This window comes from Erythranthe guttata, chromosome 14 (assembly GCF_056151865.1).
Source record: "Erythranthe guttata isolate IM_541 chromosome 14, IM_541, whole genome shotgun sequence".
NCBI classification, from domain to species: Eukaryota; Viridiplantae; Streptophyta; class Magnoliopsida; order Lamiales; family Phrymaceae; genus Erythranthe; species Erythranthe guttata.
In genome coordinates, this window is record NC_142546.1 from 20,284,499 (window position 1) to 20,308,976 (window position 24,478).

At 32.7% G+C, this 24,478-nt stretch overlaps 4 protein-coding genes across 4 annotated transcripts; 3 read left to right on the plus strand and 1 right to left on the minus strand.

Moving 5' to 3' along the window:
• Window positions 1-4,270: 4,270 nt before the first annotated feature.
• Window positions 4,271-6,243, plus strand: LOC105950228 (putative indole-3-pyruvate monooxygenase YUCCA9). Its single transcript, XM_012973574.2, has 3 exons — window positions 4,271-5,079; window positions 5,197-5,568; window positions 5,675-6,243. The coding sequence occupies exons 1-3, from the start codon at window positions 4,429-4,431 to the stop codon at window positions 5,897-5,899; spliced, it is 1,248 nt and encodes a 415-aa protein (XP_012829028.2). The 5' UTR covers window positions 4,271-4,428; the 3' UTR covers window positions 5,900-6,243.
• A 4,412-nt stretch (window positions 6,244-10,655) lies between these two features.
• Window positions 10,656-12,640, plus strand: LOC105950229 (Thioredoxin superfamily protein). The gene is made up of 5 exons (XM_012973575.2): window positions 10,656-11,063; window positions 11,138-11,211; window positions 11,597-11,671; window positions 11,793-11,819; window positions 12,316-12,640. The coding sequence occupies exons 1-5, from the start codon at window positions 10,783-10,785 to the stop codon at window positions 12,381-12,383; spliced, it is 525 nt and encodes a 174-aa protein (XP_012829029.2). The 5' UTR covers window positions 10,656-10,782; the 3' UTR covers window positions 12,384-12,640.
• A 1,134-nt stretch (window positions 12,641-13,774) lies between these two features.
• Window positions 13,775-15,374, minus strand: PSAE-2 (photosystem I subunit E-2). Its single transcript, XM_012973556.2, has 3 exons — window positions 14,875-15,374; window positions 14,717-14,782; window positions 13,775-14,045 (listed from the first exon to the last, which is right to left on the minus strand). The coding sequence occupies exons 1-3, from the start codon at window positions 15,112-15,114 to the stop codon at window positions 13,941-13,943; spliced, it is 411 nt and encodes a 136-aa protein (XP_012829010.2). The 5' UTR covers window positions 15,115-15,374; the 3' UTR covers window positions 13,775-13,940.
• Window positions 15,375-15,960: 586 nt separating this feature from the next.
• LOC105950122 (uncharacterized) lies at window positions 15,961-19,369 on the plus strand. Its single transcript, XM_088814163.1, has 8 exons — window positions 15,961-16,132; window positions 16,400-16,504; window positions 16,601-16,732; window positions 16,848-16,997; window positions 17,088-17,195; window positions 17,619-17,724; window positions 17,813-17,870; window positions 17,948-19,369. The coding sequence occupies exons 1-8, from the start codon at window positions 16,060-16,062 to the stop codon at window positions 19,190-19,192; spliced, it is 1,977 nt and encodes a 658-aa protein (XP_088670289.1). The 5' UTR covers window positions 15,961-16,059; the 3' UTR covers window positions 19,193-19,369.
• The last annotated feature ends 5,109 nt before the right edge of the window (window positions 19,370-24,478 follow it).

The window sequence follows — 24,478 nt, forward strand, 5'->3', positions numbered from 1 at the left end:
TTAATTTGTGGATTATATATAAACAATTGAAAAGGTAAATATACCAAAAGTAGTAAAATTCCAGTAAGGGCTCATACACTCACAACCTGGCTGTGGAGCATACCTAAAAGCTATGTGACCTACAAAAACTAATTGTATTTATTAATTAATTAATTAATAATATATTATACCGTCGGGGCATAATCCCGCTGCGCTTTCAACTTGTAGGGTTGGTGTTCGATTCTTACGACCCGAATTCGATCTTTTCGACAATACTTTGTAGATTAATTAAGCTCGTCGTATGTAACTTAATTGATCGGTGCAATTTATACTTCTTGTGTGGTTTATAAGTTATTGCATGAGACGAAACAAAATTTACCCAGTTCATATATATGACTGTATATCAATTTTAACAATTAGAGGATTATATATATGTTATTTTTATTTGTAGTAATACGGCACACCTTTTAATTTGTTTCGACTAAGCGTGAATTTGATTTGTCTTGCTATTTTATAATAAACGTAACTAATAAAAATAGCTACTTTCGAAGTAACGAAAAACAAGGATTGGAGTTAGAGCTAGAGTCAGAGTCGAAAAGACGATTCCTTACTTCTTTCGCTTATTCAAAACTTGTGTTTTCCTAAATATTTATTTAATTTGATACACATATACATTGGCAAAACTATAAGTTTATATTAATAGTGGTGATTATTTAGAAACGGTAAAAAATAAAAACATGCCTAATTAAATGATTGAGAGATGAAGTATTTGCTTCCACAATCTTTCCTTTGTTTATTTAATATAATTTCTTTTGGATCCTTTCATTTGGAGGGGGTTTCTTTAATTTAAAAAATAAAATGGATTGGAATAGCCAGATTGAAAGTGGAAAGGATGATAATTAATAATAATTCCAAAACCAAAGCCCCCTTTTTCAATAAAAATAACTATTATATTCTCATTAAAAGAAGATATCCCCATGAAAACCAAGGTTTCATTCACATGCACCCCTCTCTCTCTCTCTCTCTCTCTCTCTCTCTCTCTCTCTCTCTCTCTCTCTCTCTCTCTCATGAATTTGCACTTCACCCCCCAATCCACCCCCAAGTGGGTGGAGGCGCACCATCCTTCAATCATTTTATTTCCTCAAAGCTAATTAGGAGCGCAGTCACAAGAATCATTAATTAATAATTAATAATTAATTAAGATAATTAATAAGCATAAAGTTAATTAGTAGTTTAGTACATATACGCCTAACCCTACCTAAATACAGCCAAATCATGATGATTAGCATAATAATAAATTAAATATTGAAAAGGATTTGCTTTCTTCTACGCGAGGACGCGAAATTAGAAATTGTATTATATTATGATTGGCCTAATTAACTAAAACATGTAGTGATTAAGTGTTACTTAAGATGTAATTAGGGTTTGCTAAATGCTAATGCTTTGAGAAATAAAAATGTCAATCTCAAAAAAGAAAATAAAAATATTCATAAATTTAAGACACCCATTTAGATTAGTCCAAGATCCCGTTCGATCTACCGAAATCTGTCACTGGCAATAATTAATAATATATTGTCACTTTCATTAATTCAAATAAACATAAATGTGAAAGTGAAATATTATTGCTCTAACTAATTTCATTGATTAAGTTTAATTTTTGTTGTATCTAATTTAGTGTGAATAATATTATCTTTAGTATTTTCTTTTACTTCAAGAAAGAAAAGGGTACAGTGAGTATTGTATGTACATTTATATATTGCAGATGCCACGCTCTACGATAAATAATCTTTTGAGCGACAACACTAATTTTCTTATGATCATAGGTAAAAGATATTGTCACTATGATTATAACTAATCATGTATCACTAATGTTATATAGTGACAATAAAAGATGATTGTCAGATCTATTAGTGACGATAAAAAAAATTAAGTGACAACAAGAAGAATTATTAGTGACAACATAAAACTGCTGTCGTTTAATTTATGTATTTAGTGACAACTTTTGATAGCGTCACGGCAACGCGTTTTTTCTTATAGTAACGGTGAAAAACGTATCACGTACCGTATAATTTCCGCGAATTACATGCATACAATTGAATATTATGTAGTGAATTTCATTAAAAAAAATGAAATTCACTAGATGTGGCATATTTTATAAGGGGTTTAATGCAAATTGTTGTAGATATTTTTTAAAATCATTAAATATTGGAGGGAAAGAAAACGTGGGGTCCACAAAAGACACCACGTAATGTGAAGAATGGGTTGGCAGGAATGGGTTTTGTGGGCCGAAACAGCCTTAGCGGTCAGAATCCCCTGTGTGGGGGTCCAAATCCGACTCCAATGGAAACTTTACTCCACGTGGCCATCTTATCCACGTCAGCTTCTCTACCGCCACATAAGCATCAAATCAGTGTCCATATCAGAATTTTCTACTATTTTCTAATGAGCTTCTGGTGGGCCCATCAGAATCACTTGGAGATGACATGTCACTTTCACTAGCTACTACTCAAAGGGCGTATGATTTTCTCTGTTTTTGTTTTTCTTAACATTGTATTATTTTCTATGTTAATATTAGTAAATTAATGTGAAATATATTGTTTCGTTTTACAGTAAGATGGTCTCGTTGGTGGAGTATGAATGTTGACGTTTAATGAACGTAACTCATTCTTCGTGACAGTAGTTTATACAAAAAAGATGGTGTTATAATACTGGACATAATTGTATTGAACATGTACGCATTTATTTCTAGTACGAGCCTGTTAGACTACATCTGATAAGCTATTTTAATAATTGATAAGTAGTTACGTCTTATTTTTAGAACTAACTTTTTAAGTGTTTGGATAAAAAGCTTATTAAAGGTTGAGTTTATACGCTCGTAAACATTCTGTAAATTATTTTTAACGGCTTATAAATTTAGCTAAACACTTTGTAAATTATGGTTATATTTTATGTTTGGTAGCATTTATAAGTTGCGATTCTTTTTCTTTTAAAATTTGTCCTTCATGATAATTGATATTACCAAATAAATGATTACATAGGTTATTTTTCATTTATTGTATAAGAAACATTATTATAGTGGAAATCATATGGACGCCTCTTGACTTAAACCATTGTCCACCAAATTGGTTGATTAATATTGTAAACCAAATAATAAATCATGGGACTTGTCATCCTAATAAATAAAATATTATTTTGAATTTGTAACTAAAGCTAATCAATTTATGTGTATAATGTATTTTCACAAATACACAGGAGAAATTAGATGTTACATTCAGTTATTTACATCATGTGATTGTTAACCGTAGATATGCACGTAATTATACACACTCATGTGTTTGTGTGCTTAGTGGGAGATTGTTTAACTTTATCGACGACTAACAATCACATGGTGTAAATAACCAAGTGTATCATCTAATTCCCCAAATGCACGTTTGACATTTTTTATTTTTTAGAATATACACGTTGACATTAAATAAACAAAAGTATATTGATGTTTCAAATTTACTAATTTATGCAATTATGGATGATGGTCAACATGATATACATAATATGATATGCATAATTATCGGCTTGAATTTGCCATTTATTTTTTTTTCTCGTTTTAATCATGAGAAAAAGTTCTTATTCAAAAACAAGAACTATATATACAAATTAGTAAGTTGCATAAAAAGTAAAATCTTCTTTAATGTCACTTGCAACACTTCAACTATTAAACAAAACCATTATTCCAAAAGTCACAAAAGGAAAAGGCAACATTATAAAAAAGTCCAATCCCAAAACTATATTTTTGTTTCACACAACAATTAAATATTTTAGTATCGTCTAACAAACTCATCGCACATGGTCAGCTCAGTATGATTTACACGTCAGCACTATCCAAAACCTCCACCAGATCAAATTTTCTCTAACTTTATTTCTCTCATTCACAGTTCACCATCTTTCGCATCCCGACAAATATGCTCACCCGAACCCTTAGGCCGACATTTAAACCGTTCTACTAGTCCATTGACTCACACTGCCAGAACTCTCCGATGGATGTTTCAAGAAATCTTTTTGTATGATTTGCGAGTTATTAGACGAAAACGGGGTTTACAATGCATATGTATATGGATTATGAAATGGCATAAAAAGAATCCCACAATTAGAATAATACAAAAAAAATGTTTAAGCTTATGATTAAGGAGTGGGGCCCACTCAAAAAAGTCATTAACTTCCACCTTCCATCACATGCAACCTTTCTTGAGCCATGGGCATAAAAACTCCTCTATTTAAGCCCTTCTTCCTCCATTCATTCCCTTCATCATTCCAATAACCAAACAACACTTCATTCTTCAAAAAATCATCCTAAAAAAAAATAATTTTCTCTCACACACACTAAACACACAAAAAAAACACACACAAAAAAACACAGTGCTTTTTGGAAGCTACATTTTGATCAGAAAAAAAAAAATGTTTAGTTTTTCGGATGCCGATATGTTTTCCCGCCGGTGTGTTTGGGTGAACGGCCCGGTAATCGTCGGCGCCGGACCTTCAGGCCTGGCGGTGGCCGCCGGCCTGAAGCAGCAAGGCGTGCCGTTCGTGATTCTCGAGAGAGCGGACTGCGTCGCTTCTCTGTGGCAGAAGCGGACGTATGACCGGCTGAAGCTTCACCTGCCGAAGAAATTCTGCCAGCTGCCGGAATATCCATTCCCCGACCACTACCCGGAGTACCCTTCTAAGAGGCAATTCATCGAATACCTTGAGTCCTACGCCGCGAACTTCGACATCAGCCCGCAGTTCAACGAGTGCGTTCAGTCGGCCAAGTACGACGAGGCGTGCCGTCTCTGGAGGATCAGAACCGTCTGCCGGGGCGGCTCTGAGGTGGAGTACATCTGCCAGTGGCTGGTGGTGGCCACCGGAGAAAACGCCGAGGGGGTGGTGCCGGAGATTGACGGGTTGAAGGAGTTCGGCGGCGAGGTTATCCACGCCTCCGATTACAAATCCGGCGAGAGTTTCAGGGGTAAAAAAGTCCTCGTCGTCGGATGCGGCAACTCCGGCATGGAAGTCTCTCTCGATCTCTGCAACTATGGCGCCAAACCTTCCATGGTTGTTCGCAGCTCGGTAATAATTTCTAAAATACCCTTTTTTTTTTTTCTTTTCTTCATTTTGTTTAATTAAACATGAATTTAGAAATGTTCTAATATGATTTTTTTTTTTTTTTTTTTTTTGTCTTAACAGGTTCATGTTTTGCCGAGAGAGGTATTCGGAAAATCGACATTCGAGGTAGCAATCTTCTTGCTAAAATGGCTACCACTATGGCTGGTGGACAAAGTTCTGCTCTTTCTAGCATGGACAGTCCTCGGAAAAACGGAGAATTACGGGCTGAAACGGCCCTCCGTCGGCCCGTTCGAGCTAAAAAATACTCAAGGAAAAACCCCTGTTCTAGACATCGGTGCACTCGAAAGGATTCGATCAGGCGAAATCCAAGTAGTGCCCGCAATCAAAAAATTCTCGTGCGGTAACGTTGAGCTTGTCAACGGGGAAAACCTCGAAATCGACGCGGTTGTTTTAGCCACCGGATATTGCAGCAATGTACCTTATTGGCTACAGGTGAGACAAAATAATAAAAATCAAGAATGTTTTTTTTTTTTTTTTATTTTGTTGAAAATAGAGGGACTTATGTTGTGTTATTGAATTTGTTTTTCGATTAATTTAGGAGAGCGAATTCTTCTCGAAGAACGGATTCCCGAAATCACCGTTTCCGAATGCATGGAAAGGGAAAGCCGGTTTATATGCCGTTGGATTCACAAGGAGAGGGCTGTCTGGTGTTTCTGCAGATGCTGTTCAAATATCACAAGACATTGCAAAGATTTGGAAAGATGATTTGAAGCAAAAGAAGCAAAAAGTCCCGAATCACCGAAGATGCATTTCGACTTTCTGATCGGAAAAAAATTTCGAGTTTTTTTTTTTTTTTGCTTCTTTTATTCTTTCCTTAATTTTATTTTTCTTACACAACAACAAAAATGTAAAGATACAAGAAAAAAAATTGAAAAGCAAAAGGAGATGATATAGCATGTTAGAGATCAGCCCCTCTCAAAAAGCCCAAGAGTTTTCAAGAATTGGGCATTTTGTATACTTGAGGATGACGTGGCTTTTTTTTTTTTTTATAATTTATTTTACCTAATTTCCATTCTTTTTACCAATGTAGTTCTTGTTGTGGAGTTGTACTATTGGAACTTGGAAGTGATCAAGTTCAATAAATAGCAACATGTTTTTTATAATACATATGTTTCTGTTTCCATAGTTTCGGGCTACTGCACGAGAACGAGGTTTATCCGGTCTATAAAAATTATATGAAAAAAAAAAGAAAAATAAAATAAAATGGAGACTAAGCATATGAGATTATGAAATTAATATAAATAATTATATGTAGTGATTGTTCTTTCACATAATACATCAGTCATGCAATAAGTTTCTTTGTAGTTTCAACTTGAATTAATTGGTAGTAAAGACTAAAGAGTGTGGGAAGAAATAATCCATGAAAACTGGAAATTACTTTCTGCATGACTAAATTGTTTTCTATTTAATATTCTTGGCTGGGTCTGGTAATCGAGCCACGCGAGTCGAACTTTGGTCTACTCAGATTTAGATACCATCAGATTACAAGTTCAAGTTTCACGTACCATCGAACTTTATTGTTGTACGATCAGTCTCGATTCATATATTGATTCGAGTTTTGAATTTATATGGAGCTTACGTTGGGCTTTTATAGCATTGATATATTTTAATTATTGAAGAAAGTAAATTACTTAAATACATGATGATTGAAGAATATTGAACATTATTTGATGTTTTCATTGAGTACGGTCCATTATTGTATACATTAAATCCGAACTAGGAAAATGCGTGTATATATTTTGGGATGTGATAAATGTCGTTTCAATTTTAATTATACCGTTTCGACTTTATACGTAATTTCGACCATTTTTCACTTGAAACTGGGCAAAACTCAAAACACACATTTTGTAGTTATTTGAGTTATCTTTGTAATCCAAGTTGAATCGCCAAGATTGGATGCCGGATAAGAAAGACATGCATGAATCAATGAACATTCCCTACAACATTGATGTTCATAATTCAAAATGTAACTCATTTATGCATAACTTTGTCACCTAACCTCCAATTTGGCTGATTCAAGTTGAATCAGAAAGTTACCTCGAAGGACTACATTTCATGTGTTTAGAATTTTGCAAAAATCATACTAGAAAAAGTTCAAACCCACGTTTGAAGTCAAAACGATATTCGCAAAATTGAAACGACATTTAACATTTCAGACATAATTTCCACCGAGTAATGTAGTAGCTAGTAGTTTCCAAAAGCTTCTACAGAAAATTCTTCCAGAAATATGTGTGTCATTTGTTTGACAAAAAATGTTATTATCATCCCAATGTAATAAAAATAAATCGCAGCTGTGATTTTCATATTTATGTGGTCCATCGAATAATTAATTTCTCGAGGTTTCTTGTTAAATGGAAAATAAATTAAAAAAAGAAGAAAGCTAGTCCTACAATTTGTCCTTGTTCATTGTAAGAATCTACGAATTTATAGAATTCATTCATCATACGTTTGGTCCTTTTGTAATTTTTAGTGGTACGAGTTTCTTTTTCAATTTTTGGTAAGAAATTGTTTATTTTTAAAAGAAAAAATAATTTCAATTTCATGTAACAAATTTTTCGTGCAGTGGGATTAAATGAACCTAAAAAACAACCCACATGCATCGATACTACGATTGAAATTCTTGTGATCTGGTTGCCCATAGATACATTCATACTTACACACAACTAATACAATCGGAACTAGTAAAATGCTATTAACTTGGCGAAATATTACTAGACTTGGTCGGTTTATCTCAAATGAAAATATTTGAGTATTTTGAGATATGTGTTTTAAAGGACTACATTATGAAAAAGAAAAGAAAAAAGAAATCGTAAAAATCAATAGCGAGGGCAAAAGGGTAATTCTATATGGAATAAGCAAATAATAAATCAATCATTGTTAAGACTTAAGACATTGATATTGGCAGTGATTCTTGGACAGATATTTAATTCCAAATGTTTGATGTAACCAAGGAATCACATTTCATGAGGTTAAGGTGCATGAACTGACTCTAGATGCTGTCATGGCAAATAGAGCATCAAATTCAAACATTTATAAATAAATAAATAAATAAGTCATTTTTAATTAGATTGCTGAACTTTGTGCAAAATATTTTTTTACATTTTTTAACCTTTTGGGATGTGATTTAGGGGTGAGCAAAGAAAACCGATGAATCAAAAAAAAAATCGAGCATTTCTGAATAACAAACCGTTCGTACGATTTTTTAAAGCTTAAAAATAGTTCTAAAATATGCATTCTTAATTAAAGTACATCGACCACTTTTATTGTTTTTGGTTGTTTTTTATAATATTTTGTAACAATATAATGTTAATCGGGAAAAGAAAAATCGAACATGAATCGAAAAAACTAAAAATCTAATCAAATCAAACCGTCATAAATTTAAAAAAAAAAAAAAAAAAAGAAGCACCGAAATATTTAATTTTAAATTTTATAAAATCGTTACATTTAGTTCATTTTTCGATTTAGCCTAGAACCATGTCGTCGAATATTGGATATTTATTTCGGCATCTACATTTCGTTTATAGAGATGGGTTTAACATATAACCAAGTCGAATCCAATAAATAAGAATTTGTCAAAAATTATCTTCGTGTGACATTCTTGCTTTTTTCTTTACCATCCATTGCTGCATTAGGAATGATATATTATGGCCCATATAAGAGCCCAAATTGTGGCCCTAACATTTCTTTCTTCTATAGCCCAATAAACTATCCCTTTGTACATTTAGGATGTAAACGAGCTGAGTTAGCCAGATTTTTCGATCTCGATCTTAGCTAACCGCCGCCGTCTTCACCTCGCCAATGGCGTTGTCGAATAATAGTTAACTAGCACATACATAGTGACATACACATACACACTCCCACGCTCACACAATCACACAAATTCACATATGACAATCGTTGAAACTCAAATCTGCGTATTTTGGAAATGTACCTTTGAATGTATATGAACAATATAGTTGTTGGTTCACTTTGTTTAGCCAGGGACAGACCCAAGCTTTGCTTTGGATGGGCTGCCGCCCCAGCAAGAAAAAAAAAATTCTTTTAATTATATTTTATATTTATTTATAAATTATTGTGTATTTCGTCCCCTATAAAACTTATACTCTATGATTTTAAGTTTAAAAATTCCAATAATGATAATATATTTTAGATTATACTTATTTTATATTAAAATAATTTGAAATACTAAATTTTTTATTGTTGATATTTACAAAATATCCCAGAAAAAAAAAAAAAAGAATCTGGGGCGCTGCTCCGAACAACCGTAAATTCATAGTTCATTTACGTCTAAAAATCCTATAAATTAAAGTGATAGAGTGACGATCTGAACGGTCGATTCACAACAGTCACTGACCGTCGATCTGAAAATAATTATCCAAAAATAAAAATGTCCAAACAATCGGTTAGATTACCTATCACTATCAGCTATATTTATATAGTATATGTCTATACTCTATATCATTATTCTCATATATTTTACTCTAACTAGATATTCAAGATAAATCATGTAGCTATCATTTTCTCTTAATATTTTTTTCTTTTTGAAATTGACATCATTTTAAAGGACGGTCTCAATTTTTTCTATTATATAATTTCATTATTCTCACACTTCTCACAAAACAACTCAAAATGAAAATCTTGATAGAAGTATTAAAAAAATTCCCAATTAAAATAGAAAATAGAAAATAGAAAATAGAAAATAGGAAAAACTAGCTATGAATCTTTAGCATGCAATGTTTAAATGTGAAATGGCACTCTCTCTCTTCCTGAACTAAGATTTGGAGACGAGTTCAACCTAAACTCATTTAACATGGTATCAGAGTGTGTTGAGATGTGGTGATTAGATCAACTCATTGTAATTTGTCCAACATCGAAAGTCTGTAACACTCCTACAATGTTTCTACGTGCAATGAGCACCTTTTCTTCTTTAGCTAGTTCTGGAGATGAGTTCTATCCAAACTCATTTATCAGTTTAAAGTGCCCAGTATTTTGTAGACGATATTCAGTTTTATGCTATATATATACATAAGAAAATGCAATTAATAAGTTATAAAATCAGTATACCACTTACTGAACCGAACTATTCGTTTCGGACTTCGGTACATTTTTTTACCGAATTAGTTCGGTTTTTTCAGTTTGGTACCGATAAAACCGGAAATATATTTTAATATTTAAAAAAAGTGCAATTTTTTTTTAAAAACTAATTAATTCTTGAATGTGAGAGTCAAATTTCAATAATCGACCGTAATAACAATAAAATAATTATCTATAGAGGCTAATTTGTAAATAATGAAAAAAAAAAAATCAATCTAAAAGTATAACTTTAAACAAAATAAATATTTCAGTATACAGTAGTACAATGCAGTAAACCGGACATCAATACCGTAACCGTACTGAATACCAAAATTCCAAAAAATATTTACGGAATAAGGAACTAAACTTTCGATTCGGTTCAATTCGATCGGGTTTAGAAGATAACCCCTCAAAATAAGGCCTTGACATTTGCCTACTCTATAATAGTGAAAAAAAGGTGCCGAGAAATCCAAAAAGGGAGAAAAAAGCAGAGAGAGAATCACAAACTGCCGATCCAGCGGAAAAAAAAAAAAAAAAAATTTGTAATTTTTTTCCGGCTGAATTTTGTTGATAATGGCGTTAATGGCCGCCGGCGCATCTACCCTATCAAATAGATCCTTCATTCCCGCTTCCCCTCAATTTATCATCACCTCTGTTTCTCCCTCGCACAATTATATCCCAGCTTACAGTAATGGCAGGAAATTCGCACCGTGTTGCCGAATCGGGTCGAGAAATGAGGGCCTCGTCGAGATTCGGGCCACGTGCCCGGCCACATTCGGGGCCCGTTTGCGTGAGTCTGTGATGAACACCGTTGGTGGAAATCCGGTTGTTGTTTATTCCAAAACTTGGTGTTCGTAAGTTTCCCCCATTTCTCTGATCTAATAATTTATTATTATTATTATTATTTATTTATGTTGGGATTTTGAAGGTACTCGTTGTTGGTAAAATCCTTGTTCGAGAGGCTTGGCGTTGAGCCACTTGTTATTGAATTGGATCAATTAGGTACGCTTTCTATATCTATGTGTGTGTGTGTGTGTGTGTGTGTGCATTTTGCTGTTTGATCAGTATTAAATACACATTTTACAAGTGTTAGCAGTTGATCATCATGCTCTTTGTTGTTCTGAAACTTTTCGTATTAAGAATCTCGTTTGAAGACGGATTTAAATCATTAGTATCATCGGCTAACGATTTTGAAATTTCCGTTTTTTGTTGGAAATGCCTTTTGTCTTTCACCTCGAACAGGTGAAGCAATACACGTTGAGCCATTGTTTCGGCATTCGAGTTTAAGTTTACGTAGTTTAATCAAAATAGTGATTTAAACTATTATTTATTAATGAATTAATTCAAACTATTGCTGACTGCTATTTTACACGATTTTTTTTTTCAGGTCCTCAAGGACCCCAACTGCAGAGGACTTTGAAAAGGCTTACGGGACAACATACAGTTCCCAACGTATTCGTCGGTAACAAGCGTTTCGAATGTTCTTAAGCTAGATATTTATCTTTTAATTATTTTTTTAATTATAATTATGTACTTTCTCAAGTTTTCGATTAACTAACACAGACAATTGCATTGCATGACAGGGGGGAAGCATATTGGTGGTTGTACAGGTATCTATTTCTTCTTCTTCTTTACAGTTACCGTCACAAAACATTGTACAGTAGAACCTCGATATATTAATAACCGCGCTTAAATAAATACAGTAGAATCTCGATAAATTAATAACCTCGCTTAAATAATAACTTATCCTGGTCCTGTTTCGGTGAAAATGTACTAAATTATTAGTTCAATAATTTAATATCTCGCTGATTTAATAGAATTTTGCCAGTCCCGACTGTATTAATTTACAGAGGTTTAACTGTAAAAAATACATGTCCCGACTCGGTGAGAACATGCTAAATTATTAATTCGATAATTTAATATTTCGGTAAATTAATAGAATTTTGCTAGTTACAACTGTATAAACACTCGTGTTTTCATGGTCGGCGTAAAGATTTTTTTATTTTTTTTAATAATCGAATTATCGATAGATCAAAGGCTATTTAGCATTTCTATTTTGTTTAGGCATTATTTTTATTGGTTTTTCGTTTTGGTTCGATTGTGCAGACACTGTGAAACTGCATAGAAAAGGGGAACTAGAGCCTTTGCTATCAGAAGCTGTTGCAAACAAGTAACAGATGTAGAAGAGTCTCTACTTTTGTTCGATCGAACCAGGAAAAAATTCGTCGTCAAATCGATATATTACTCGAGCGTATACAGTTTTATATATATATATATATATATATATATTTTTTAATTTCATTTTTGCTAGCTTCTAATATTTGAAGTAGTTTGTAATTTTGTATATCTACCTCAGTGGTACACTATTGTTCCATACCGTATATGGAAGAACCGAAGATCTGGATGTTATATGGACTTCCGTTTATGTGTTCTTACGGTTTAGTTCCCCTTCGCACCCTTCAAATATAGATTTTTGGCATTTTACACCCTGTAATTTTTTTTATAGCAGTTTGCACCCTAAAAACACTATAAATCATTCACACTGCCCCCGTAAGTTTGGTATAAAGAATTTCTTAATATTGGTATTGTCAATGAAAATTATTTTCACAACACAAGAAATTGTTTCCAATTGTTTTATCACCAAATTTTCTAAGAGATAGGTCTTTTACTGGAATTAGTAAAAGAAATTGATGTAATCAATCATGGTAATTTTATTGTTCCATATATTTATGTCAATTGTGCACTGTCGAGTAAAAAAAAAATCATTCGGTCATACTCAGTTATGAAAATAATTTCAGCAAATATTTTCACAAATTGTAATAAAATGAATAATTTGTTGAGGAAAAAGATATGAGATCTTTTCTTCGATATTGCCTAATTCACTATAAAGATAATTTTTGCACTCTATAGTCTATACGTTAAAAAAAATTCCACCAAAAAAAATATATATATATGATATTGCCTAATTCACTATAAAGATAAATATCTATCCAGGGTGCAATTTGATTAGTTTATTGTGTTTTCAAGGGTGCAAAATGCTATTAATGTTTTTTGCAGTGCAAAGTGATAAAATGCTATATTTCAGTGGTGTAAAGTGGAATTAAGCCGTGTTCTTAACCAAGAACTTTTACATGGTGTAATCAGTAATGAAAAGAGTTCTGGTTTCACATATAGAATCTCTCTTCAAATGTTTTATCACTCCATCAAATGAATAATATGTATTGATTCGAGTTTTGATATATGATATGAAAATTCGGGGCGAATCTTTGGCCCGGTTTCTTGGTTTCTTATCCGCATTTCGTTTGATTGTATTGCTTAGTGAACTTACCAATCAGCCCTCTAACTCGTTCTAGAGAATACAAGATTAACCCTACATCGGTAGATCCCTTCATTATTACAAAATAACCCAGTATAAAAACTCATTTACTTGCACAAAAAAAAGGCGAAACCCCTCACCTTCAGAGTCCCTATCCCCTGGCTCGACATATTTTGATGGGGGAATGTAATTTATGGTGACTCAACGGCTCATTAGAGTAGCGGAGCTGATGTTTAAAATGAATGGATATTGACGAGAGAATATAAGAAAGGTTGCAAAAAAGTATGATACAATTTTTTCACACATACAAACACACACACACATGTGTGTGTAACTAATTAAAGGGGATCAAACATTAAAGAACAAGGATTAAAGAAAGAAAGAAAACACAAATTAAAAATGAGCAAAAAATGGCTCATGCAACCAATTCCACTTCATCCAAGGCGTAATTGTTTGTAGATACATTTGCATAATTCACCTTGTTAAACCTCACCACCACCGGGTACCTTGTCTTGTTGTCCTATCCAATCACAATATTTTGTCAAAATTACATCAAAATTAATCATATACTAATGATTTATTCTTAAGTAAATATTCATTTAAGAGTAGTCATATTATTAAATGGCGTATATATTAATGTACATGGGTGTTTTGTGAGAAAATAATATTGCCCAAATAACTACTACGTAGGCTATGTTTGATTACGTTAAGCGCTGAATGTCGAATGCTGATCAGTCCATATCTGAGTAGCTAAGAGCGGTTGTATGATTTGAATATGAATGTTGAATAATTAAGTATGTCGGGTAAATGAAGAGGAATAATATGTGAATAGTATTTTTTTTTTTTTTTACAATGTTATAATTGTAGAACAAATACATTATTACTAATCGAATAGTGAGTAATAGATATGAAACATATATTTTTTTATTAAAAAAATCATTTAATTCAACGGAAATCTTGCATAAATACATACATTTAAACCTCTATAAATAATTAGTGTCAGGACTAGGAAAATTCTATTAATATAAAATTATGGAGTTAATAATTTAGCATGTTTTCACCAAGTTGGGATTGAGAGAATTTCTTATTTACGTGAGTGAGGTTATTAGTTTATCGAGTATTAATTTATGGAAATTCAGGGGTGTATTAGTAGTTAATTAGTCAAAAAAATAAAAAAGAAAATAGTCAAACCTGGTCAACAGCTACAACAGAACCAACGCCCTTGTACCAGTATGATTCCTTCCTCAGAATTCTGACCTGAGATATATTAATAATATTCTATTTAATTCATGTATATCTTCTGGGGTGATTAATTAATTAATTAAATAATTAATTAAATTTAAACTCACCTTTGAACCTCTGGGTGGGCCAACTGCTGGTGGCTTGGGTGCTTTAGGGGCTGCGGCGGCCGGCGAATCGGCGGCCGGCGCCGCCTCCTCGGCGGCCCTAACCACTAGCCTTGAGTTTCTGCAGCTGCTCTTGTTAGGGAAGAAAACCATTGCGGCGGACTTAGTGTTTGTCGCGTTGGAGGCCACGTTTGGTGCCACCACAAATCCGCATGCGGCGGATGCCATGCTGCAGCTTGCCATCTCTCTCTCTCTCTCTCTACCTTTCTCTCTCTTGAAATATAAGTTTCTGATTAAATTATTTTATGAGAAAAATAAAGTTTGATAAATTCAGGGAAGAAAAATGGGATTTTGAGAGGATATCTTTTTTTATTTTTCATGGACTGTGATAATTCTGAGGAAAGCCAGTGTTGTTGATTCTGGCCAATGGGATGCCGCCACCTGGATAACCATATCCATTTCTTTTAGATAATCTGATCTACTTGAATTTAAAATAGATTTTAATATTTTATTTGATTTGAACTTTAAAATTGGAATTCAAGGTAGAGAAAGTAATAGCAATGTTTCTTTTTTTTTTTTTTTTGAAATATTAGTATTGCACTTGGAAGTTGTAAACAATGAATAAAATTGCATTAAATTATTCAATTTAATGATGAAAAATGTTTTTTTCCCCCAAGTATTGAAGTAGATTCTAAATTGGAATTGCATTTAATTTGTTATGATCATTGTTTAGTTACGACGGAATTTTTCGATGCTCAAGTCAGCTCCTCAACTTGAGTACGTAGTTTAGAAATTTAGAGCAATCTAAATTGAATCAATCCACAAATCGCTTCACAAATCATTACTCAAAAATTTCGACTACGAGACATATTATCTTGGGTGTGATTGCTTTGTATAAAACATTTCTAGTCCGAGTCAACTCGGGATCGAGAATTCACGAAAGAAAGAAGAACAATAATAATTAAAAAATTATCAATTTAACAATTTTATTTTGAGAGAATATATATCTAATATGCATTTACAAAAAATAAGAAAATATATTTCAAATAGAATCAAATATATTTCATTTACATATTCATTTTTTATTATGTGCCTATTTGGCGCCTGAATTTTCCCCCTTCTCTCAAATCAAATTAAGCTCAGCAACTTAGGGTTCTCGGCAATGGAATTTCAGATTACTGAGCGACAATGAGTCGAAGATTCAAATCAGGTACTGGAACCGGAGGCGCAGCTGGAAATCGATGCTCCGATAAGCAATTTGGTACCACCACCTTTCTCGAACAACTGATTCGTCTCCCCCCCAATTGAAATTTGATTTATTTAACTGTTTATTTTTTTAATCTGGATCTTTATCATGAATCACACTGTATGATTTGGAGTTTAAATGTTCTTTGTAGTAGATTTTCATTGAGCTTTGTATGGATTGTCACTGTAAAATGCGTAGTTGATATTTATTTCATGGTGATTTTTTTTTTTTTTGGGTTATGTTTTTTTTTTAAATGGCATGGGCGTAATTATTGTTTTGTAGACATGAGGAAGGCAAAGAGAGTGAAATTTGTGGATAGTGAAATGGATGGTATCCCGGTTTTTGCTTCTTCTTCGAAAGGACGTAAAGCAGCCGAGTCTCCGACACGTTGGTCTTCTGCTATTACTTGAATTTCAATTCATGGTCTCTCTCATAAAAGTACTCGTAATTGTTAGTTATTATACGATTCTATATGTGTTGCAGCTAATGCTCCCAAGACTTCGGAATATGCATATTTTAGCAAATTTAAGAATGGGGCTTTGCATGGTTGGTCTCGTCCACTGTGTAAAGAGAACGAACAGTTGGAGAGTTCCGAAGTTAATCATCTTATTAGAGGTAAAAGGCTTTCTTATTGAAACGTAACCAGATAAGATCTTGAATGGAGCATAATTGGATAACGGTAATCATTACATTTTCTTTTTTATCTTGTGCAATTTAGTTGAATTAGCAGAGAAAACTAGCGATTCTGGAATGCTCAACCATAGCACGAAAAACTTCAATTTCTCAGTTTCGGGAGAAAGGGCAGGGCCATCTGACGATAACGTTTTCTCTTCACCTCGCGTCAGTAAATATGATGAACGAGATCAGACAAGAAGTAAAGGTTTGTTATTTGTGATTCAGACATTTTTCGAAAAATTCAAGTTTAGTGACTCTTGTTATTACTTTCCAGTCACAGTATGACTTGATGCAGAAGGAACTAACAGAATTAGGAAGAGATCGTCACTGCTCTCTGAGAATGTTACGCCTGTTGCACCAATTCCTCTCTCCCCACCACTTTATGAAGCACCGGAGAGCTCAGGTTTGCTCTGTGATTTCGCATATCTACTTCTTACTTTATTCTTAATTTTAAGATCTTAGATGTGTCGTCCTCGTGTAGCAGTTGAGAGATGCTTTGGGTTAATGAAGTATTGAACCTTGTTTGCTCAATGCTTTCACCTAACGGGATCATGTTATCTTTCGTGTTTTCTTATATATTAATCTTTAGGAAATTTCGAAAAAATGCTTGGTGTTCATCCAAGTCAAATTCCATGATTTTGAGGATATCGTATCCATACCATCCATCTTGAAGAAATATAGTCTATTTGATTTGTCTCTGACTACGTTTGGTTGTAATTTGTAGATATATTGCCTGTTCTTCCATAACTTAATTTTTTTGCTAAATATTCATAAGCTACTTCTCGATTGTCCTCTCTGATTTTGCAGTTTTTGTTTGCATGTCCAGATAATCTATGCTGCGAAAAAGGAATATTTTCTGCAAAGAGACACAGATTACGCCAGTGGATTGCTCAAACTTCATTTTCCGATTTTCAGAAACTACATCCCACAGGGTTAGATATGTATAGCAAATTCATCTTTTGTTAGATTAAAAACAAATTGACTTCCCTAAGTCATTTTGGTTTTCGTGTTTTCTCCCAGATCTGATTTGGTTTCTTCACTCTTGAGCCGGCTGTTACCGAAGGGCGACGAAAATAATGTATGATCTTCCAACTTCTCCTTTTAAAGGGTTGCTCACTTCCTATACTTAGTTTCTGATATATTTTTATTTACCAGGTATCATCAAATGAAGATGCTGAAAACAGTTGCAGATCCATCACATTACACGAGTCTAATAATATGGACAAGGGGCTTCAATTTTCTCATAAGTCGGATAAAGATCACCCAAGAATTTGTTTTGGCAAAGCGAATGAGATTATACTCCCAGAAAGGGATACCTTTATTTCTGGATTTCCTTTTCCCAGTTATTATGGTTCCGAAAGCCCAATTCACGAGTCCGATAATATAGATGAAGGGTTTCATTTTTCTCATAAGTCGGAAAAAGATCTCCCAAAAGTTTATACTGGAAAATCGTGTGAGGTTGTACTCCCGAAAAGGGATACCTTTATTTCTGGGTTTTCTTTTCCCAGTTATGGTAAAGAAAATCATGGTCAAGACGAATTGGTGGATCTTGATCAAGGTTCGATGAGTCATGTGCTCAGAGATTCCGTCGCACAGCATGATTTTCCGATCCGCTTGCCGTTTGAAAGGTATAGGTCTTCAGGTTCGTTTCATTTCAGAGAGCTGGATGAAGTTGGTTCTATAATTGAACGTCCAAGAGAAGAACCTCAAACACCCTTGCTCGAATGGGATTTCGAACGGGGTACAGATACATTAGACTCGTCTCTTATTAGCCACAACACCGCAAAGAATGTATATTCCGGACTGGACACTTGGAATGTTGATCAACGGCAATTTGCAGATAACGCGGCCCACGCCAAAGGACTGCATTCGTCGTCTTCATTTCCAAACTATTACCTAGAATTCGACGCATTGCCAGATTACGGTCCAGCCAGCTGCTTAAGGCAAAATATTGGACCAGTTTTCGATGATGTGAAGTGGGCAATATCAGAATCGTCAAGACAGTTTTCTCTTCCTTTACCCCGTACCCCAAATCGTGTCTCGATGGAAGATATGCTTTATAACAACGACATCGTCTTCTACGACAGAGACCGACATTGGCTTAAGAACAGGGTTTTGGACGGCAAGCCTCGAAACGACGTTTCGTTGAAGTGCTTATCAGCTGAAGAACTCGCTGTCGGAGACCCCGTGTCGTTTTATACTGTTAACGGGAATAGCTTATGCCCTCTTCCAAGTCAAAAGGAAGCTCCTCGAGACCCGTTTCATCCTTTCTCTGAAGGGGCATTCTCCTCTAATCTCCGTTCCTCTCTCGGTACGCGCATAAACTTCCCTTTGTTACTCGATCACGATAGCTCCTACCATGAATTATATTTCGATGATGATGAATTGGAGTATATATAGATAAATACTTCAAATGCATCTGCATAGATTTCTTTGCTATGTTTATGAACAAATTGAACTGTTTCTAGTCCTCGGTTATGTATACAATTGTTTATAGCAGCATCAAATATGAAAACTTTGTCGAACTTTACTATGTCGAATTTCCTTAAGTGAATTAATTGCCTAATCATTCCCAAATCCCTTATTAGAGGATCATCTAATCACATCTCTCATTATAGTTATTTATATATACTTTCTAGTGTCAATTATGAAATTTATTTAACTTAATTACATTAATTCCCCTTGGTTAAGAGATTGCCTAATCATCTACAGATCTCCTTGATTAGTGGAGTACTAATTCATATCTCTAACCATAACTCTGTTATTTCTATACTACACCAGCTGAAAGGTTACGCCGGGTGTTTTTTTTATCGTTGATCTACACACACCAATGTGGGTGTGTGTCAGTACGTATATGAATGGTAAAGATCTACTCGGTGTAGCCAACTTGATCACTTTACATCAAATCCCATAATAAGGGATTGCTTAATTATCTTCTTTCACGTTACCTCACATAATTGTTATTCGTTCTTTTGACTCATTTGTGACCTTTTATCGTAGAAAGAAAAAAGAAAAAAACATCGGTGGGTTGATTTCGATTTCGATTTCGGGCCAACGACAAATTGACCCGAATTAACCGGTTTGTTACCGAGGCTAGGTTCAAGTTGAGCAAAATATTTCTTTTATAATGCATCAATAAATGTGATGTGACCATGGGTACTAGAAATTCTCTCAAACTTGGGCTGAAGTTTAAAGAGCATGTGGACTATGGCTAATATCATACAAAGTACAAACAATGAAACAACTCCACCTTAGTTTTTTTTAGATGCCATTTAATTGGAATTTATTTCTTTTGGATGTGTGTAGCAATACCTCCAACTGCTAGTTTGGTAAGCATTTAATTTTGATGGCTATTTTTTTGTCTTATCCATAGTTGAAATAAAAATATGACTGATATATACAGTTAAACCTCTATAAATTAGTAGAGCCGGGATAAGTAAATTTTTATTAATTTAAAGAAATATTGAATTATCGAATTCACAATTTAATATATTTTCACTGAGTTGGACCAAGAAAAATTATTATTTAAGTGATTTTATTAATTTATCGAGTATTATTTTATTGATATTCTAGTGTACATCATCACCAAATGAATTATGTGATGAAAGTTATGAAAGTACAATTATTAGTAAAATTGGGAAAAATATTTAAGTGGGTTGAATCAGACAAAATTAAGGGACCCCAAATTGTTGATTTAACAGTGATTTAACAGTGATTTCAACTTTACCACATCCCATCGACCCACTGTATATTTTGACGTCATCATGTCATCACATTCAGGCCAATAAAATTAATTATTACCCTTTTGTTACTATTTAGTTTTTTCTCAAAATTTATTGATTAGTCGTAGCATTTTTCTCTTTGGGGAATTCACATCCACAATTATAATTAGGGCAAACTACGATCATTTTCAGAGGTATGCTCAAATTACGAAAAAAAACAACTCCTCCTCATATTTTGATAATTACAATCAACTCTCTCAACTATATGTTATCTTACACGTCCATCCTTACAGTGTCAAACGTAACTACTGAATAAGGGGTTTTTCCGTTAAACAATACATATATGAGGAGGAGATTGTAATTAATCAAAATATAAGGATTTTTTTTCACAATTTGAACTTATCTCAGGAGGTTGATCGTAATTTACACTTACGGTTAAAGTGCTTCCAACCGCCAATTTTACTGAAGTATTTGATTTTGGATATCTGTATACAAAATAAAAAATATTAGGTTTTTTTTCAATTGACAATTTTTTTTTACCATTATTAATTAGCTTTTTGTCACACCAAGTAAGGCAGAATTACTAGATTTCTACAGGAAAAAATGGCATTAGTAATATATAATTGTGACAATATTAAAAATTATCACTAATAAGTTACAGCATTTTGTATATTGTCGCTTATACTTAAAACATTTTTATCGCAACTATATAGTAGTGGCAATCACTTTTTATTGTTATATAAAATTAAAATTAGTAATATACATATAGTGACAATATTTTTTTGCCTAATCATAAGAAAATTGGTATCTTTACTCAAAAGATTTTTTTTTTATCGTGTGTAACATAATTTTGATTCATCAAATACCTAATAAATGTATCCCTAACTTCTAGATTAAACTTTGTAAGACTATGGCTAATTTATTCAGAACTAAAAAAAAAATCAAAGATAATTTCAGTTATAGTGTAATTACTTGTTTATCTAACTTATCTTTCGATTGTCCAAGTAAAATGACTAGTCAAATAATTTTACTACATTATTTCAATAATTCAAATAACAAAACACATATCGATATTCGAATCCCTTTGCCAACGGTCGTTTATAAGTGGAGCTTGTCACACATGAATAGTCTATTATATTGTGATTTACGTCTCTTGTATGGTTTGCAAACTATTATACAATAGTACAGATTTACACAGTGCATATACATTAGTTGTGGGTTTCTACATAATAAATAAAATAATTAACAAAGGACAAGGTCCCATTTAGAAATACTACTAATTCCACACAAAATAAAAAGGTCAATTTTTTTGTGGATTTGATGTGCCTTTCAAATGATATGAAATATATATATAATATAATTAATATTTAATCATAGAGTATTTCAACTATATAGTAATCCTTTCATCATGCAATTAAATGATTATAATAGCAGCCATAAACTATTTATCGTTGACCTATACGCAAGCATGCATGAATATTGCATGTCTTTGGTTAATTCCATTTTAAGTTAGTTTTTTTTTTATTTTTCCCCTCTTTTGGTGCAAATAATATTAATTTATGTATACATCTATATAAAATGTGATAACAATAGCTCATGCATCCACTTGTCACCACTTGTGAATTGTGATTTCTTTTTGTTATAGAGAAATTATTGTCAAAATTTTGTGAATTAATGGGATTCATTTGATTTGTTCGTAATTGATCAAATAATTATATTACACTTTATTTGATGTTTGGTAAATTCAAACAATTTTCTTGATCGGACCACAATTATGAGAAGTTGAAATATTATCTCGACTAATCACATAATTATATTGGACCTCGTGTCATGAAGATATTAAACAGTATAAATAATTCGGAGTTTTGGCAAATATCAGCCATTTGAGTAGGCATCTCGTTTGACTGTCAAAATAAGATTAATCAAGATAAAGTTGACATTAGCCTATGTTTAGTTTTGATATTAACTTCTTTCTATTTTTATTACTTTTATTATTTAATGTGGATGTAATGTAATGAAAAATAATAATTATGGTTTCAAAAATGTAAAAGTTGTCCACTCATTTCCGAGAAATTGAACAAAATAAAATAATTTAAAATAAATAAATTGTATTAGTTGAACTTATTATTGCTTTTGGAATGTAGTGACAAATGACAATACCAAACGTGCAGCATTATGGCAATAATAATAAAACCTAATCCGCATAAACAAAAAAGTCAAAAAACAAAGGTCAGCTAATCCATTTTACATTTCTTTTTATGTCTTTATCTGCAATTTTCCAAATGTCCTTTAAATATTTAAATATTACATGCAAAAATATCTTTATGGATTTTCATAACAAATAATTAATAAAAAAACAAATGGTAAAATTCTTTACTAATGAAGATTTTGACCCTTTGAGTTTTATAATTTGCTTTACAATATTTAATGAGGTAGAGTAAACAAAAATCTCAAACTATCTCAACCAAAAAAAATCTGTAGACGTTAATTTTCGACTAATACGATAACATATTTGAAGTAAATTTTATGTTTATACGATTCCTCCCCCCCCCCGGATTGTTTAACATGGAATCCGGAATTGAAGGTAGAGTTCTGCGTTAACTAACACGGGATAACAAAAAAAAAAGTTCTCGAAAAAAACAAAAATATTACATGAAAACGTAACAATTTACAAGATTGAAAAAGTAAGGGATTTGTTAAATGAAAGGAGTTTTTGGAATTATATTGAAATTTACTATTGGACTCAAAAAATAAAGATTTAAATTAAATGTTTTTTTTTCCAATATTGATTCACAAAGGAGCTACATGTACAAACCCTAATAAATTAATAATCCCCAATTTTCACAAATTTTCCCCCATATTCAAGAGGGGAAAAGGAATTAAGTAGGGTCTTATTCCTTAATTTTGCCATAGGATTCTAATTATTGAATTTGTCACCCTCATCGTAATTTTAAGGGTAAATTACAACCACCCTCGAACTTTGCTCAAATTACAAAAAAGAAAATCCATCATGTTTGGGTAATTACAATCACCCCTGAACTATAAATCTTCTTAAACGTTCACTTTTGCTGTGTCAACTTTAATGGAATCTTCTAGATTATAAGGAATATTCTCAAATTTGTACCCGTTTTATCTCATTTGAGCTCCACATTTTGAAGCAAAATGATCATAGATTTGTTTTTTAACTTGTATATATCAGATTGTGGTGCATCAAAAACTGCATTTTTGCACAAAACGAGTACAAACTAGAGAACATTCCACGGAATTTAGAAGATTATGTTGAATTTGACACCATAAGTTAAGAGTGTACGTGGAAGAAGATTCATAGTTGAGGGGAATATTATAATTATCCCGATATGATGAGTTTATTCATAATTTGACCATACATCAGGGGTGGTTGTAATTTACTCATATCTTAATAACTCATAGTCCAATACTTCAATACAATAAGACTAAATAAATATGCAAAAAATAAATAATTAAATTAATTACTAAATAATCATGGGTTAGAGCTTCGTTGTCAAATTTCCAAATAAGGACGAATCTTGAAGCAAATAAAATGAAGATTGAAGCCAAAAAACCTAATTATAAGACTAATCATAAGAAAGCTACCCCAATGTTTGTTTGTTTGCTACAGTTTCAAGAATGCCCTTTTTCTTTATAATATTATACTTCTGGCACTATTTTTTTAGGGGATCACTATTTCAAATCCCAACTTTTGCTTACTTGAATACCAAAAAAATAAAAAATAAATAATTAATTGTAAATTACTTTAATACCCTTAATGAAATTAAAACTAAAAAAATATTACAAATACTATTTTTCTTTCTTAAATACCAAATAATCAAAAACTCAAAAAACCATTTCCCTCCTTCTCCACCTCCTTCTTCTCCCTCCCCAAAAACCCTTCAAAAAAATCTTCCTCACAACAAACCCTTCTAAAAAATCTCACAACAAACCCTTC

Bases quoted from the DNA above. Each gene is read 5' to 3' on its own strand.
- LOC105950122 (XM_088814163.1), top strand. From the start codon at position 16,060: ATGAGTCGAAGATTCAAATCAGGTACTGGAACCGGAGGCGCAGCTGGA. The intron at 16,733-16,847 runs GTAAAAGGCTTT...TTGAATTAGCAG, and splicing joins AGTTAATCATCTTATTAGAG to AGAAAACTAGCGATTCTGGA. The intron at 17,196-17,618 runs GTTTGCTCTGTG...TTGCATGTCCAG, and splicing joins TGAAGCACCGGAGAGCTCAG to ATAATCTATGCTGCGAAAAA.
- PSAE-2 (XM_012973556.2), bottom strand. From the start codon at position 15,114: ATGGCAAGCTGCAGCATGGCATCCGCCGCATGCGGATTTGTGGTGGCA. The intron at 14,783-14,874 runs GTGAGTTTAAAT...AATATATCTCAG, and splicing joins GCCCACCCAGAGGTTCAAAG to GTCAGAATTCTGAGGAAGGA. The intron at 14,046-14,716 runs GTTTGACTATTT...GTGATTGGATAG, and splicing joins CTGTTGTAGCTGTTGACCAG to GACAACAAGACAAGGTACCC.
- LOC105950228 (XM_012973574.2), top strand. From the start codon at position 4,429: ATGTTTAGTTTTTCGGATGCCGATATGTTTTCCCGCCGGTGTGTTTGG. The intron at 5,080-5,196 runs GTAATAATTTCT...TTGTCTTAACAG, and splicing joins CCATGGTTGTTCGCAGCTCG to GTTCATGTTTTGCCGAGAGA. The intron at 5,569-5,674 runs GTGAGACAAAAT...CGATTAATTTAG, and splicing joins ATGTACCTTATTGGCTACAG to GAGAGCGAATTCTTCTCGAA.
- LOC105950229 (XM_012973575.2), top strand. From the start codon at position 10,783: ATGGCGTTAATGGCCGCCGGCGCATCTACCCTATCAAATAGATCCTTC. The intron at 11,064-11,137 runs GTAAGTTTCCCC...GGGATTTTGAAG, and splicing joins TATTCCAAAACTTGGTGTTC to GTACTCGTTGTTGGTAAAAT. The intron at 11,672-11,792 runs GTAACAAGCGTT...ATTGCATGACAG, and splicing joins AGTTCCCAACGTATTCGTCG to GGGGGAAGCATATTGGTGGT.